General features: G+C 40.1%; 1 protein-coding gene across 7 annotated transcripts in view; it reads right to left on the bottom strand.

The window, feature by feature from the left end:
• atp2b2 (ATPase plasma membrane Ca2+ transporting 2) overlaps positions 1–15,950 on the bottom strand; it is a 933,917-nt gene that overhangs the window by 385,147 nt on the left and 532,820 nt on the right. For all 7 annotated transcript variants that reach the window (XM_072280310.1, XM_072280309.1, XM_072280312.1 and 4 more), the window contains one exon: positions 7,361–7,878. In XM_072280310.1, the coding sequence (XP_072136411.1) occupies positions 7,361–7,565 (205 nt within the window). In that variant the 5' untranslated portion in view covers positions 7,566–7,878. The remainder of the gene's footprint in view (positions 1–7,360; positions 7,879–15,950) is intronic.

The raw sequence follows: 15,950 nt of genomic DNA, 5'->3' as shown, positions 1-15,950 counted from the left end.
ATTCAAGAACTCACTAAAATACCACAAGACAAAATCATGAAGCACAAGTTAATTTAACGTGAAAACGTGCAGATTTAAAATAAAATCTGCAATAGTAGTTAAAATTTGAAGGAATGAGACACCATCCTTGTGTGAGAATGGTGTAAAACAGCACACTGCTAAAACTTTATTTACACTGGAACAGACATGACCATATCCTTACTGGTACTTAGTATCCCTCGAGCACATTAATGAATTTATGCTTTTGGGTGAATTAGCATTACGGAAAAGATGGTGAAACAGCAAAGCACGGCAGAAGGGAATTTCCTGATTTTATTTTACTACAATGCTGAGCAAGGCCTGTAGGTTGAGCAACATATGATCCATTCTGAGTTCAAAATTTAAATCTGTGTACATTTAAAATATTCCCTTTGCCAATTAAAAATGACAAACCACTGGGAAGCAGCTGGCTGTGCAGTTGAGTATTACAATTTATTTCATTAGTTTATTACTAAGGAAAGAGAACATGGAAAGATGAGGCTCTGATTAAGACTCTTCAACTCACAATGTTATCGGAAAATTTTATTGTACAGATGCTTCCTGACCTCCTGAGTGTATCCAGCAGTTTCAAGTTTTATTTCGGATTTCTAGCATCTGCAGGTCTTTGATTTTGACTTTTCTATCAGATTTCCAGCATTATCATGTCCTGAGGAAGGGTCTTGGCCCAAAACAATGACTGCTTATTCATTTCTGTAGATGCCAGCGGACCTGCTGGGTTCGTCCAGCATTTTCTGTGTTGTTTTGCACTACCAGCATCTGCAAACTTTCTTGTGCTTACGACTAACCACATGCTAAAGTAAAGGATGTCTTCAGCGTGCTTCATCTCTAAGAGGAACTCTTCAATCTTGGTTGCATCTGCAGCAGGACGACTGGCAAGGTCACAGTCAAGAAATTCCATTGTTGCGTTGGTTCCCACCATCTGCCATGTCCAAGAACTATGCCTTTCAGCATTCAGCCTGCTGAGCAGGTGTGGTGTGACTCAATGGTAATGAACCCTGTAGTGTTTTGGGTTCTAGAACCAAGTGTCAATGGTGAACACTCTCAGGGCCAAAACCATGCTGTGTCTCCTGAGGCAGAATATTCAAAGAACTGAGATGGGAATTCAGAATCAGGTTTAACATCATCGGCATATGTCGTGAAATTCGTTAACATTACGGCAGCAGTACAATGAAATACATCAGAAATAAATAAAGGAAAGAAACTGAATTACAGCAAGTATATATATGTCTATTAAATAGCTAAGTTAAAAATAAGTAGTGCAATAAAATCCAGAAATAAAAAAAAGAGTGAGGTATCATGGGTTCAATGTCTTTTCAGATGCACGTTGCTGCAAGGTGCAGTTCTGTCAACAAATGAAAAGCAGGCGCTGGAAATATGAAAACAAAGCAGAAGATTCTGGGGTCACTTCGAAGGACAGGTGGCATCAGAGGAGAGAGAAAACCAAGCTAATGCTCTGATAAAAGGTCTTCAACCTAAAATAATAATCTCATTTTCCTCGGCAAAGATGCTCATAAACCTGCTGAGAACCCCAAACATTTTCTCATGTTATTCTGACAACATATCAGTTGTTTTCCTCTTTCTACTCTTCCCTGGGACAGCTCTGATACTAGAGGCACTAATACACATAAAGGAAATTTTGTGAGATGAACTTGCCTGAAATTATTTTGTCACTTCTCCACTCACAGAACACAGAACCCTACGACACAGTATAGACACCTTGTCTCACAATGCTGTGCCCATTTTTAAAATCTACTCCAAGATCAATATAATTCTTCCCTCCAATACAGCCCTCTATTGTAATGTCATCTCTTGTCCCTTGGCCTGTTACCGGAGCTCCATTTGATTTCAATTTTATTCGGCTTTAACAAACCAGTTTTGGAAACAACAGAATAACTTGCTGGCTGCTTCAGCTAAGAGTCTGGAGTGGTATATAAACCAGAATGGGTAGAGGACATCAACAAACCAGATGGGTTTTTAATGACAATCTGATAGCTTCATGGTCACCATTACTGAGACTAATTAATTGAATTTCCATTCCCCAGCTGCCACTGTGGGATTTGAACTCATGTCTCTGAACAGTTAGTCCAGACTTCTGGATCACTAGTCTAGTAACATAACCACTGCAGCACCAGTCCTATTCCATGAATTGTTATCCAGAGATCAGTGCAGTAAATTTCACATGTTTCATGTGTGAGTTTTAACCAAACACAATGCAGCAGCAAATCCAAATTTGTAATAGAAATGATTGATGGATCAGCTCAGATATTCCGTCTTATCAGTGCTTTACACAAGGGTTTGCACTTGTCAACCATTGACCATCAGGAGTGGAGGCTTTCAGAGAAGAGGAGGAAAATCCAAGAAAGAGTCCACAGAATTATTTATTTAGCAATAAAGTGCGGTGTAGGCCCTTCAGGCCCTTTGAGCCATACTACCCCGGTAACCTCCCAACAAATCCGATTAACACCGGCCAATTTACAATGACCAATTAACCTGCTCAGTACGTCTTTGGACTCCAGGAGTAAACTTGAGGACCTGAAGAAAACCTGTGCATTCTCTGGGGAGGATGTGCAGAGCCTCCTTACAGAATGGCACCGGAATTGAATTCCGAACTCCCAAACTGTAACAGTGTCATGTTATCCACTATGGTGCCGTGAATTTTAGAGAACCCAAAAGCTGATGTGGACTCCAACACGGAATCTCACAGCACATCATATATTAAGGACAACAAACCCATTAACTATAACAGATATACGTTCAATCAGCATATATAATAACTCTTATAAAGATAACATATCTAAAATAGGTGACGGGGTGGAGAGATATCTCTACCAAGGAGGTATAAGGTGCTCCTTCCTTCCACTAGTGTGCAGATCACTCTTGGGCGAGGAGTAGCATCTGCTTAGCCCCCCCAATCAGGGTCACATGAAAGCAAGGGAGCAACGGTGGATGGTCGTATGAGCAGCTGGTGCATATCACAAGTCCTGGTTAAGCGACCACTGACGCTAGACAGACAACCTCTGAAAAGTATTGATAATGGCTGGGGTCACCTATCTTGTAAAGACACTGCCCAGAAGAAGGCAATCCAAATACTTCTGTAGAAAAATTTGCCAAGAACTGCCATGGTCATGGAAAGACGGTGAACATGAAGAAGTCTGCAGTCACTGCAATTCCAAATCTACCGACACAAAATGCTGGAGTAACTCAGCAGGTCAGGCAGCATCTATGGAAAATGGATTTAACAGTCAAAATGCCTTAATGCTTTGAATTGTAACTACACACAACATAAATAAGTAATGCACTTTCTCATCAACTTGCAGAATTGTTTTCTGTGGAGCATTGGAGACCAAAGGGCAACCAGTTGGAAGTAAATTACATTAGATGAAGGGTCTTGGCCCGAAACATCAGCTGTTTACTCTTTTTTTTATAGATGCCGCCTGACCAGCCTTTGTATGAAAAGTCCATGATTGCCCACGTCATATGATATGGCACATAACGAACGAACAATATTTTAGAACAGTTCTCTTAGGCACTGGGAGATGTACGGAAAGTAAACACAAAGTTGAGAAAAGGTGGAAGAGGTAATTGACAGAATGACAGAACAGGGAATGCAATTTGGAGGCTTTGAAAGAAATTCAAGAGGGTGGAGCTAACAGGGTTAAGTCAATATTTCCAATAGTAAAGCAAAAGGCCAGGAGCACAAGTGAGGCTGAAATCAAAGTAAGGTTGAAGGTAAAGCAGGGACATGAAGTGAGGGAAAGAAGTGGCTTTGGAGATCAAAGATAAAAAAAAAAGATCCAATGCTGATATAGCTGAATTTAAGTTCATCTCTCTAGAAGGTAAAGTAGTCTAGAGAGAGCAGGTGTTATAAGAAAGCATGAACAAATAAGATGGCTTAAAGCTGACATTACAGGAATTTAATTTTATGTTGGCTGGAAGATGCAGTTTAGTAATCAGAAGACAAGTGTAATAAATAAAATGAGGTACTGCAGGTAACGGGAATCGGAAAAGAAGCAAAAAGTTGGAAATATTCAACAGGTCAGGCAGAATCAAAGGAGAGAGAGCCAAAGTTAACATTTCAAGTCAATGACCCTTCAGCAGAAATTTTCAATTCAGTGCCCAGTGCAATCAAGTGTGGTAAAAAATGCCGCAATTCTTTGAATTGTAACTACATCCAATATAAATAAATAATACACTTTCTCAGTAACTTGCAGGATTGTTTTCTATGGAACATCAGAGACTGAGGAGCAACCTGATAGATGGACATAAGATTATACGAGGCATAGACAGGGACGATAGAGGCTTTTTTTTCCCCTTGCAAGAAGTGTTAAATTTTGGAGGGCATAGGTTTAAGGTGAGAAAGGGAAAATTTAAAGGGTACTTGCAAGGCAAGTTTTTTTTCTCATACACTGAGTGTGCCTGGAAAATGCTGCCAGGTTTGGGGGGGGGGGTGGTGGTAGAAGCAGAAATGATAACAATGTTTAAGAGGCATATCAACAGACACATGAACAGGTGGGGTATGGATTGTGAGCAATTTCAAGTTTCTAGGTGTCAACGTCTCCGAGGATCTACCCTGACCAATGCAGTTACAAACATGACAGCAGTTATACTTCATCAGGAGTTTCAGGAAGTTGGTTATGTCACCAAAGACACTTGCAGAGCTCTACAGAAGTCCACGGAGAGCATTCTAACCAGCTGCATCACCATGGAATTGGCGGGAGGGGAAGTGCTACTGCACAGGATTGAAATAAGCTGCAGAGTGTTGTAAACTGCCTCTGTAGTATCCAGGACGTTTTCAAGGAGCAATGCCTCAGAAAGGCAGTATCCATCATTAAGGTCCACCACCACCCAGGACATGTCTTCTTCTCATTGTTACCATCAGGACGGAGGTACAGAAGCCTGAAGGCACACACTCAGCAATTCAGGAACATCTTCTTTCCCTGTGCCATCAGATTTCTGAATGGACCCTTGAACACTATCTCACTATTTTTCTTTTAGTTTTAGTTTTGCACAACTTATTTAGTTTAACTACTTACTACATAGAACATAGAAAATATACAGCACACTCCAGGCCCTTCAGACCACAATATTGTGCCAACCATGAAACCTACTCTAGAAGCTGCCTAGAATTTCCGTACCGCATAGACCTCTATTTTTCTAAGCTCCATGCACCTATCTAAGAGTCTCTTAAAAGACCCTGTTGTATCCACATCTACCACCCTCGCTGGCAGTGCATTCCATGCACCCACCACTCTCTGTGTGAAAAACTACCCCTGACTTGCCCCTTGTACCTACTTCCAAGCACCTTAAAACTATGCCCCCTCGTGTTAGCCATTTCAACCCTGGGAAAAAAGCCTCTAGCTATCCACATGATCAATGCTTCTCATCATCTTATACACCTCTACCAAGTCACTTCTCACCCTCTGTCACTCCAAGGAGAAAAGGCCAAGTACACTCAACCTATTCTCATAAGGCACGCTCTCCAATCCAGGCAACATCCTTGTAAACCTCCTCTGCACTCTCTCTATAGCATTCCCATCCTTCCTGTAATGAGGTGACCAGAACTGTACATGGTACTCTGTATTGTGGGGTCTGATCAGGGTCCTATATAGCTGTAACATTACCTCACGGCTCTTGAACTCAATCCCATGGATGACAAATGCCAACACACCAAGCACCTTCATAACAACATTGTCAACCTGCACAGCAGTTTTGGGTGCCCTCTGGACACGGACCCCAATTTCTCACTGATCCTCCACACTGCCAAGAGTCTTGCCATTAATATTATATTCTGTCTTCAAATTTGACCTACCAAAATGAACCACTTCACATTTATCTGGGTTGAAGTCCATCTGCCACTTCTCAGCCCAGTTCTGCATCCTATCAATGTCCCACTGTAACCTCTGACAACCCTCCAGACTATCCACAACACCCCCAACTTTTGTGTCATCAGCAAATTTACTAACCCACCCTTCTACTTCCTCATTCAGGTCATTTATAAAAAAATCACAAAGAAGAACGGTCCCAGAACAGATCCCCGTGGAACACCACAGGTCACTGTCCTCCATGCAGAATACGAATCATCCACAACCACCTTTTGCCTCCGTGGTTAAGCCAATTCTGGATCCACAAAACAAGGTCTCCTTGGATCCCATGCCTCATTACTTTCTGAAGGAGCTGTGCACGGGGTACCTTATCAAATGCCTTACTGAAATCCATATACACTACATCCACTGTTCTACCTTCATCAATGTATTTAGTTACATCCTCAAAGAATCTAATCAGGTTCGTAAGGCACGACCTGCCCTTGACAAACCCATGCTGACTATCCCTAATCAGATTATGTCTCTCCAAATGCTCATAAATCCTGCCTCTCAGGATCTTCTCCAGCAACTTGCCCACCGCTGAAGTAAAACTCACTGGTCTATAATTTCCTGGGCTATCTCTACTCCCTTTCTTGAACAAGGGAACAATGTTTGCAACCCTCCAATCTTCTGGTACTTCTCCCGTCCCTATTGATAATCCAAAGATCATTGCCAGAGGCTCAGCAATCTCCTCCCTCACTTCCCACAGTATGCATACATATTTACTGTAATTCACATTTTTTTCTCTTTTGTTATATGTTGCATAGTACTGCTGCCGCAAAGACAACAGATTTCACGACATATGCCGGTGAAACTAAACCAGATTCTGACACAGACCACGTACAGGGACATGGAAGTTTAGCATCACAATGGACACAGATATGATGGTCAAAGAGCCTGTTCATGTGCTGTACTTTTGTATGTCTATCAGAAATTTTCTAACTTGGGATTTTAATACACAGGAAATCCAAAGGTAAAGGTATTACAGAGGTAAACTGTTGAGTTGCACACAAGGTCAGATCAAAACTACAGGCTGTTCTGCCATGGCTTTTTCTAGTTGCTGCTTGAACATCACTGTAGGAGCAATGATGCCTGATTTTATACAAGGAGCCTGAAATAATACAGTGGGAAAGTAATGAAAGCAATCTTGTTTTAAAAACTGTGTTTTGACATAATTATCAAATCTATTATTCACAACAGCAAAATTACTACCACGTGCTGTATATCCTCACCCAAAGAGGCAAATCACACTGTCAAATTGACCAAATTCTATACAGAATGTAGTTGATACAGTAATCTATTGTTCCAAAGGTTAATGTGACATTTTGCAGACACAAGTCATTGAGCATGCTAAAGGAATGCATTTGCCATGTATTAACAACTGAGATAATGAATATTTTCATTAAATATACCTCCCTCAGTGCCAGCATGTGCTCATATTCATCACATAATAGCCTTACCTTCTGTTGGTGAAGTTTTCAAACGTCTACAGAATCCATTCACATCACCATAGGTATCTTGTATCTTTTGCACTGCCTCTGATCCACGTAGCTCCATAAGAGAGCGAAGTTCATTGAGAGAACACCCAAATTCACCTGCATGGTTGGATTCACTTCTTTGGTTCTTTGGATAGAAATCCACTGCACTGTTCGTCATGTCACCCATCGCGCATATGGTATTGCTTGCAGCTTTGTAAAAAATATTTGTGGCAGGTATAGCAGTGCTAATACTTCTGAATGAAACTAAGTTTCGGCTGAGTCAAGACAATTGAAATATCCAGTGTTTTTAGTTTCTTTTTGCACTGTAGATTTCTAACGTAGATTAACTGCACTTTAATCTCATCAAGGACCAGAAACCAATTAATAGTCAAATAGATCGCTGCAGGCAAGGTTGAAGACCAGCTCCACTCCATATAGAATTTCCCATCGTGGTCGTCCTAAGTTACAGGATTCTACATGACCCAGTTGGTTGAGTAAACCTTCGGGAAGAAGAAAGTCAGAAGAAAGCATTAGTAAACATTCTTCAATCCAGATAACCCCTGCAAAATTAGATGGTTACAGCTCACTGCTGTAAAGAGCTGAACGTGCTTTAGCAAAATGCAATTTGTTGCTTGAGCAGCCCTGACAGACTAGGACACTGATGTTTGTCACAGGCACAGAGCTTTCCTGCAGCGGCATTCTTCACTTTGATCAGTACCGAGTGCACCAGCCAAATTAGATGGCTCATAAATATTAAACAGGAAGCCTTTATGCCAAGATCTCAGATGCATCTCTAGTATATGCTGTTTGTTCATGTGATATTATAAATACTCATAGGGAGAAATAGGGATAAAAGATCGATATTTCTGAATCAAAATCAACTCAATAATATTGCCCATGTCCTTATCAATGACAAGGATAGTTATTGAGGAATGAAATATACATTTTTTCACACAATAACTGCCCGTTTTGCATGTACGAAATTTTCAAAGCCTGACAATATTCTCACCTCTGATCCCTGCTGCTCTCTGGCATTCAACCCTCTTCTCATTCCATTGACTATTGCACAGTGCAAGATGGTAGGGGTTGCTTTCTTTAATTATGCATGCTGCTCTGCTGACTGAAACTGTCAAAGGCTATTCTTGGAAAGAAGTTCTCCTTTGGGATATGAATTTGAGCCCGAGAGTTAGACAGCAGGATCAACACTGATGAATCAAAATGAATTAATCTTTCTTGCTATTTTCAGAAATGGCAACTACTTGTGTCCACTGAATGGCAACTGTAATGACACGTGGGGACAATTGTTCTTTATTTTCCCCATTCAAATTTGAATATGCACATTAAAATGGACATAAATTATTGGAGGAAAATGATACTAGAGGACGTTAGGATCAGATGAAGAATAATTTCTCAGACTCCAATTGATTCCAAGTGCAGAAGATTTAACATGAAAGTTTTACTTAATGGAAACATTCAGTAAGGTCGCTAATTTAATTTTCATCAAGATGCCTCAATACAAATGCTTCATATACAATCGCACTGGCAAACAAGTTAACCAGGGTTGAATGCAGTGTCAAACCAATTTCTGATTTAAATACCCTTTCAGATTGAGGAAATACAATACCTTAATATTTTTAGCACAGGCACATCCTTTGAAACACATTTTCCACAGCTAAGGTATCACTACAGCTTACAGAAAGTATATCATTGCAATCGAATTTAGACTTGAAGAATAAGTTACATTCTACATTATTTATGTCAGCATGTCTTGTATTCAAGAAGGTCACCTAAAGGAAATAGGGACAGCCGGGTGCCCAGCTTCCACCTCACAGCAGCAGCACCAGATGGTACCACAGGGATCATGTTCTCCCCATGCTTTCACTCTAAGCCGCATCCTTTCAAGAGCCCTATCCTTGTTCTAATCACCAATCTGGCAAAAGAACTACTGAACATTTTGTCAACTCTGCAAAAGGTCATTTAATAGAGTCTTTTGCAAGCTGCTCCACAGCCCTCCCACAGATCTCCAGCATCATAAAATTCTTGGGTGCATTGCGATGCCATATAAAATGCTCAGTTGAATAACACCTATTTTCATTAGAATGACTTTTGTTTAAATCATAAAACCATAAGATATAAGAGCAGAATTAGGCCATTTGGCCCATTGAGTCTGCTCTGCCATTTCATCATGGCTGATCCATTTTCCCTCTCAGCCCCAATTTCAGTCCTTCTTCCTATATCCCTGACTAATCAAGAATCTATCAACCTCTGCCTTAAACAGAGCCAATGACCTGGCCTCCACAGCCACCTGTTGAAACAAATTCCACAGCTTCAACACCCTCTGGCTAAAAAAGTTCCTCCTTATCTCCATTCTAAAAGGATGCCCCTCTATTCTGAGGCTGTATCCTCTGTTCTTAGATTCCCCCCACCAAAGGAAACGCCCTCTCCACATCCACTATATTGAGGCCTTTTAACATTCTCAAAGGGGTCACCCCTCAGTCTTCAGAATTCCAGTGAGTAGAGGCCCAGAGCCATCATCCGGTCCTCATAAGACAAGCTTTTCAATCCTGGATTCACTTTCTCTATTACTTTTTGAGAAAAGCTTCCATCAACCAGCAGTTGTGGTGAGAGATTTGAAACAGGGTGGAGGGGTTTAGTATTATTAACATTTTATCATTGTTGAAGGACACATAATTCAACCAAATCGCAAGATTCCCTGAAAATGAAAGATGTACAAATGCACCAATATGTATGGTCTACAATAGTTTCCTGGATAATTTCTCTGGGACTCAAAGCATATTATATATTCAATTGTTTTTCATATTTCAATATTCACTGTGTGTTACAGTTAATTCATTGTCCTGGCTTTCATTGACATTTCAGATTCTACTTTTGTTTGTGGCAATTAAAAATCACAGAAAGAATCACAAGTAACACTGGACAACAATGATTTTACTTCCTGAATATTTTGGGGTATACCTTATGGATTTTAGGCTGCTGATCATGAAAATTACCATGAAATTTCCCTATCATGCACCGTTCTTTTGAAATCAAATATATTTGTTATTTCAATTCATTATTCAAGTCAGAATAACTGATGCCAAGATTAAGGAAGGTATTTTTGTTGGTCCACAAATCTAACAGGTCATCAATGACTAGAACTTCTAGTGGGACCGGAGAAAATTACAGGGAAGGCATTCAAGGATGTTGCTGAAAAATTTCTTCACAACTACAGAGCACCAGACTACATGCACTTAGTTGAGAACATGCTTCAAACATACAAAACCATGAAGTGCAACATGTCACAGAGATTCATTTTCTGCATTCCCATTTACACTTTCTCCCTGCAAATCTTGGCACTGTCAGTGATGAGAATGGTGAAAGGTTTCACCAGGACATTTTGGTCATGGAGAAATGGTATCAGAGCAACTGGAATCCATCACTGCTGTCTGATTATTGTTGCGCACTTAAGCGAGAAGCCTCAAACACTGAGTACAAATGAAAATCATAAAAACTTTTTTAGCTTAGTTGAACTATTCCAAAGCATCAGCCGTTATACCATTAAACACATTATATTCAATAAAAGATAATTTCGTGATTCTCCAAATTCCTACGTGATACAAATTGTCTGAAATTATATTTGTGTTCAGCTTCAAGAGGTTTACCATAAACAAAAAAAATTTCTGAGTATGCACTTTCCAAAAAAATTTGTTGTCCTGTGTTATTTATGACATAGAAGGAAGCCATCTGCTCATTTTGTTTGAACTGATCAAAAAAAAACCCAGTTGAATTCTACCTGCCGACACTTAATGTGCAGGTCTACAGGTTATCCAAACATTTTTATACTGTGCTAAAGGTTCTGTCCTTCAGGCAGAGAGTTCCAAAGCCTTCAGTCAAAAGTATTGCCTTGTCTTCCCTTTAATCCTCTAGCCATTTACTTTACAGCTACGTGCCTTGGTTTTTGACACCTTCTGCAAAAGAAAATAGCTGAAGGCTGTATTTACTCTGTCTAGGCCCCAAAACTTGTCACATATCAGTTACACCTCTTCTCAGCCTCTTCTGTAATTCTTATTACTTCTCAAGTGGACGTTGTAGCAATGCCAGCACTTATTGTGCCTTCCATCGCCTCCTCCCATCCACACCCTGCATTAAGAATTGACACATTGGAGCTCTGAAGCAGGTGTTCCAAATTGGGGTCCACGGACCCCTTGCTTAATGGTTTTGGTCCATTGCATTAAAAAGGTTGGGAACACCTGCTCAAACACATGGTCACATGCTTATTTAAAATCCTATCCTCACCAGTAAATACACAAAAAGCAAAGGATTGCACACTGAGTCTTGTAGAATCAGTGAATATCTAAAGTTTGTTTCTTACCACTGAGGCAACACGCCATTTATGGTAATCCCGTGGCTTTATTTTTGACTTACTCTCTTCCCTCCCCTCTCATTCACTTTCCATATCCATTTCAGCTTACTTTTCCTCATAATATAGATATATTTGGACAAATGAAATCCCCAATTCATAGGGCCTCAGCCCAAGACATCAGCTCTATTTCCTCTCCATAGATGCTGCCAGACCTGCTGAGTTCCTCCAGCAGTTCATGTGTGCTGGAATCTCCTAATTTTTGGTTGTTTTTGAAAGAGCAACCATTTATATCTAGTACTCTAACTCAAGTAACTTACAAGAAAAATGAACTGAATGGAGCTGAACTGAATATGCCTTGACTATTTCAATGATGACTTTGTGAGTTGGTGTTTTATATTCTGTGTTTTTTGCTCATATTTTTACCATACCATTTGTGCAATATTTTTGTGTTTTGGAAGTAGGTTAGAATGGTTTTCCTGGTTTTCTTTGTTTTGTGGCTGTCTGTGGGAAAATGAAACTCGGTTGTATACCGCATATACTTTTGTAATAAATGTACTTTGAATGTTTTAACACACCAGTTGAAAAATTACTATGCAAAAGTCATTTGATCAGATTCCTCAGCAGGGAAAAAAGGACTTTCACATTTGAGACAAAATGATGCTGACTCCTCACATTTACTCTGAAAGAAGTAGTGGAATGACTTACTAAACTAGCCTCAGAATTGCAATCTTAATATCAACTTTCTGAAAACTTCAAATTATGAAGCAGCGCAAATGGAAACTTGGGAATTCTGAAAAAATATTACAGATGAGTCTATGGTTATGTGGTATTACTTGAATTAGTGTGAAGGCTCTGGTCTTGGAAAAATAATTGGAAATATATTCCACATTGCAACATTTTTAATTGAGTAAGCATCTGAGGGATCTAGAAAATTAGATACAAGACCATAAGACATCGGAGCAGAATTAGGCCATTTGGCCCATCAAGTCTGTTCCGCCATTTCATCATGAAGAAAAAGCATTTCAGGATTTATATTGTATACATTTCTCTGACATTAAACTTGACCTTTGAACATTTGATCCATTTTTTCTCTCAGCCCCAATCTCTTGCCTTCTCCTCATATCCCCTCATGTCCTAATCAATCAAAAATCTATCAATCTTTGCCTTGAAAGAGCTTTTTTTTGATTGAAGAAAAATGAGGAACATTAACTACATAAACAATCAAATGACCCATTCATCACCATTCCATTGACATCTCCAAGCCAACTATCTCCAGGCAGATATGCAACTGCATCAATTTTCCACTTATTCAGGTCCAAAGTTAGCAAGAGTTGAATGACTATTGCTCAGATATTGAGTGAAACAGCAACACTCACAACACGCTGGAGGAACTTAGCAGGTCGGGCGGCATCAGTGGAAAAGATCGGTCGACGTTTCGGGCCAGAACCCTTCGTCAGGACTGTAGGGGGAAGGGCAGAGTCCCTATAAAGAAGGTGGGGGGAGGCTGGGCAGGAGAAGGCTGGTAGGTTCCAGGTGCAAAACCAGTTAGGGGAAAGATAAAGGGGTGGGGGAGGGGAGGCAGGGAGGGAATAGGCAGGAAAGGTGAAGAAAGAATAGGGGAAAACACAATGGGTAGTAGTAGGAGGCAGAACCATGAGGGAGGTGATAGGCAGCTGGGGGAGGGGGCAGAGTGAAATAGGGATAAGGGAAGGGAGGGGGAGGGAATTACCGGAAGTTGGAGAATTCTATGTTCATACCAAGGGGCTGGAGACTACCTAGACGGTATATGAGGTGTTGCTCCTCCAACCTGAGCTTAGCCTCATCATGGCAGTAGAGGAGGCCATGTATGGACATATCTAAATGGGAATGGGAAGCAGAGTTGAAGTGGGTGGCAACCGGGAGATCCTGTCTGTTGTGGCGGACGGAGCAGAGTGAGACACCTAACCAGGGCAGGTGCAATAGCTGGGACCATTCCACAGGCTACATTTCATCAGGAATGTGGTGGAGAAGGAGCTATTTTATTGCTGTGAGCATTAAGAGTGTTCCACTTGATTCAAGGAAAATAAAAATAACTCTGTTGAAGCCTGTTGAAGTTTAATCTATTTGCTGCCAATGTGCATTGACTGGAAACTTCTATAATTTGCTGTTCAGCCTCCAAGTTAAAAGTGAACAGGGTCCTGACGACATCATGAAGACCTCAAACACAAGAAAGTCTGCAGTTACTAGAAATCCAAGCCAACACACACAGAACGCTGGATGAACTCAGCTGGTCAGGAAGCATCAATGGAAAAGACTGAGACTTCTCTCCAGGACTGAGAAGGAAGGGGGAAGATGCCAGAATAAAAAGGCGGGGGTGGTGAAAAAGAGATTAGCTAAAAGAAGGAAGAGAGGCACTAGGGGCAAGTGATAGGCAGGGGAGGAAAAGTGAAATGTCAGAATGGGGAATAGAGGAAAGTGGTGGGGAGGAGAAATTAATATTCATGCCATCACAGTGGAAGGGTAACCCAGACGGAATAGAAGGTGTTGCTCCTCCACCCTGAGGGTGGCCTCATCCCTCCCCCCACCTTTTTATTCCGATGTCTTCCCCCTTCCTTCTCAGTCCTGGGTAGTGGTCTTGGCCCAGATCGTCAACTGTTTACTCTTTTGCATAGATGCTGCCTGACCTGCTGAGTTCCTCCAGCATTCTATGTGTGTTGTTCATGAAGATCTGATCAATCCGATGCAGCCCAGAGTAACCATCTGTGCCACCTGTTCAGCTGGGTGCCTTAAAACTGGAAATTCGTCCCAGGAGTAGGTAAATATATTGAAGGGTTAAAATGCTCAGTTTTCAACAGGCACTTCAGGTTAATATCTCTACCTGGAAATTACAGAACAGTGTATACTGTTTAGAACAAATCTAAACAGGAAACAGGCGACACATATTCCTCAATCTCTTCGATGAAATACTCATGAAGTGAGATTATTAGCATACTTGATAATTAGGACTCTGTTGAATTAAATTAGAATGGTTAAGAGATCTAACGGAAGTTTCCAAACTCTGTAAAGCTTTGAATGGGTAAACTGCAAAAGACTGCAACAACTGATCAGTGGAACTCAGTGGTAATTTAGCAATTATACTGGAAGCATACTGCGAATAGAAGTTCCAACTCTTTACATGCCGACAGCTATTAGAATTAGGAATAAATTTCCTCAAGTAGTTGTTGAATATGAGTCATGAAAAACTTCTGAATGGACATTTCTGAATGGACATTGAACCCAGGAACACTACCTCACTACTTTTTTATTTCTATTTTTGTGCTACTTACTTAATTTAACTATTCAAGATAAATATCTATATACAGTATATATACACACACAGGAGTTTTTCATTGACTCAACTTCAACAACTACTTTGTGGAAACTTACTCCTAATTTTAATAGCTGTCAGCATGTAAAGAGTTTTAACTTCTGTATACAGTATATTTCTAGTATAAAGACACCTGAATATCTGAATTACAAATATATATATATATTTGTAATTCAGGTTTTTTTCCTCTATTATCATGTATTGCATTGTACTGCTGCCTCAAAGACAACTAATTTCATAACATATTCCGGTGATATTAAAGCTGGTTCTAACATATGAATGGGTATAAAAGGAAAAGAACAGAGAAGGAACATAAGAGTACGAAGGAGCAGTTCTGAAGTGGAGCAAAGAACAGGACTCTATCTTCTTTGAGTGATAAAATTTCAAAGAATGTAGAATAGTTATTGTTGTATGTGTAAACTCTGAAGCCATAGATAAAGTATATTAACCACAAATTGCTTTATTAATAAATGCATTACCTTTGATTAATGAGCAATAATATAACCACAAAAGAATGCTATCACATGTTACAGCAAGTTGGCCAGATCCATTGCCTGAACTACATTTATCTTCAGCTCTGTACTTATGACCTACCAGAAGCAAAGTTAGAAACAGTCAAAAGTGGGAATTGAAGCTTTCAGAATGTATTTAAAATGGCCATCTATTTATTAATGTCCACCTTCACTTGCTCATTCCCATATTAGAGAAATACTCTGTTAAAGGCTTATGGGGATGGGGAGGAGAGGACAATTTAAATAAGACATACAGTGCCTATAAAAAGTATTCACCCCCTTTGGAAGTTTCAATGTTTTATTGTTTTGCAACATTGAATCACAATGGATTTAATTTGTTTTTTTGACACT

The sequence above is a fragment of the Mobula birostris genome, chromosome 16 (genome assembly GCF_030028105.1).
Source record: "Mobula birostris isolate sMobBir1 chromosome 16, sMobBir1.hap1, whole genome shotgun sequence".
Lineage (NCBI taxonomy): Eukaryota > Metazoa > Chordata > Chondrichthyes > Myliobatiformes > Myliobatidae > Mobula > Mobula birostris.
The sequence above is the reverse complement of the archived record's forward strand: the minus strand, read 5'-3'. Positions and strand labels throughout refer to the sequence as shown.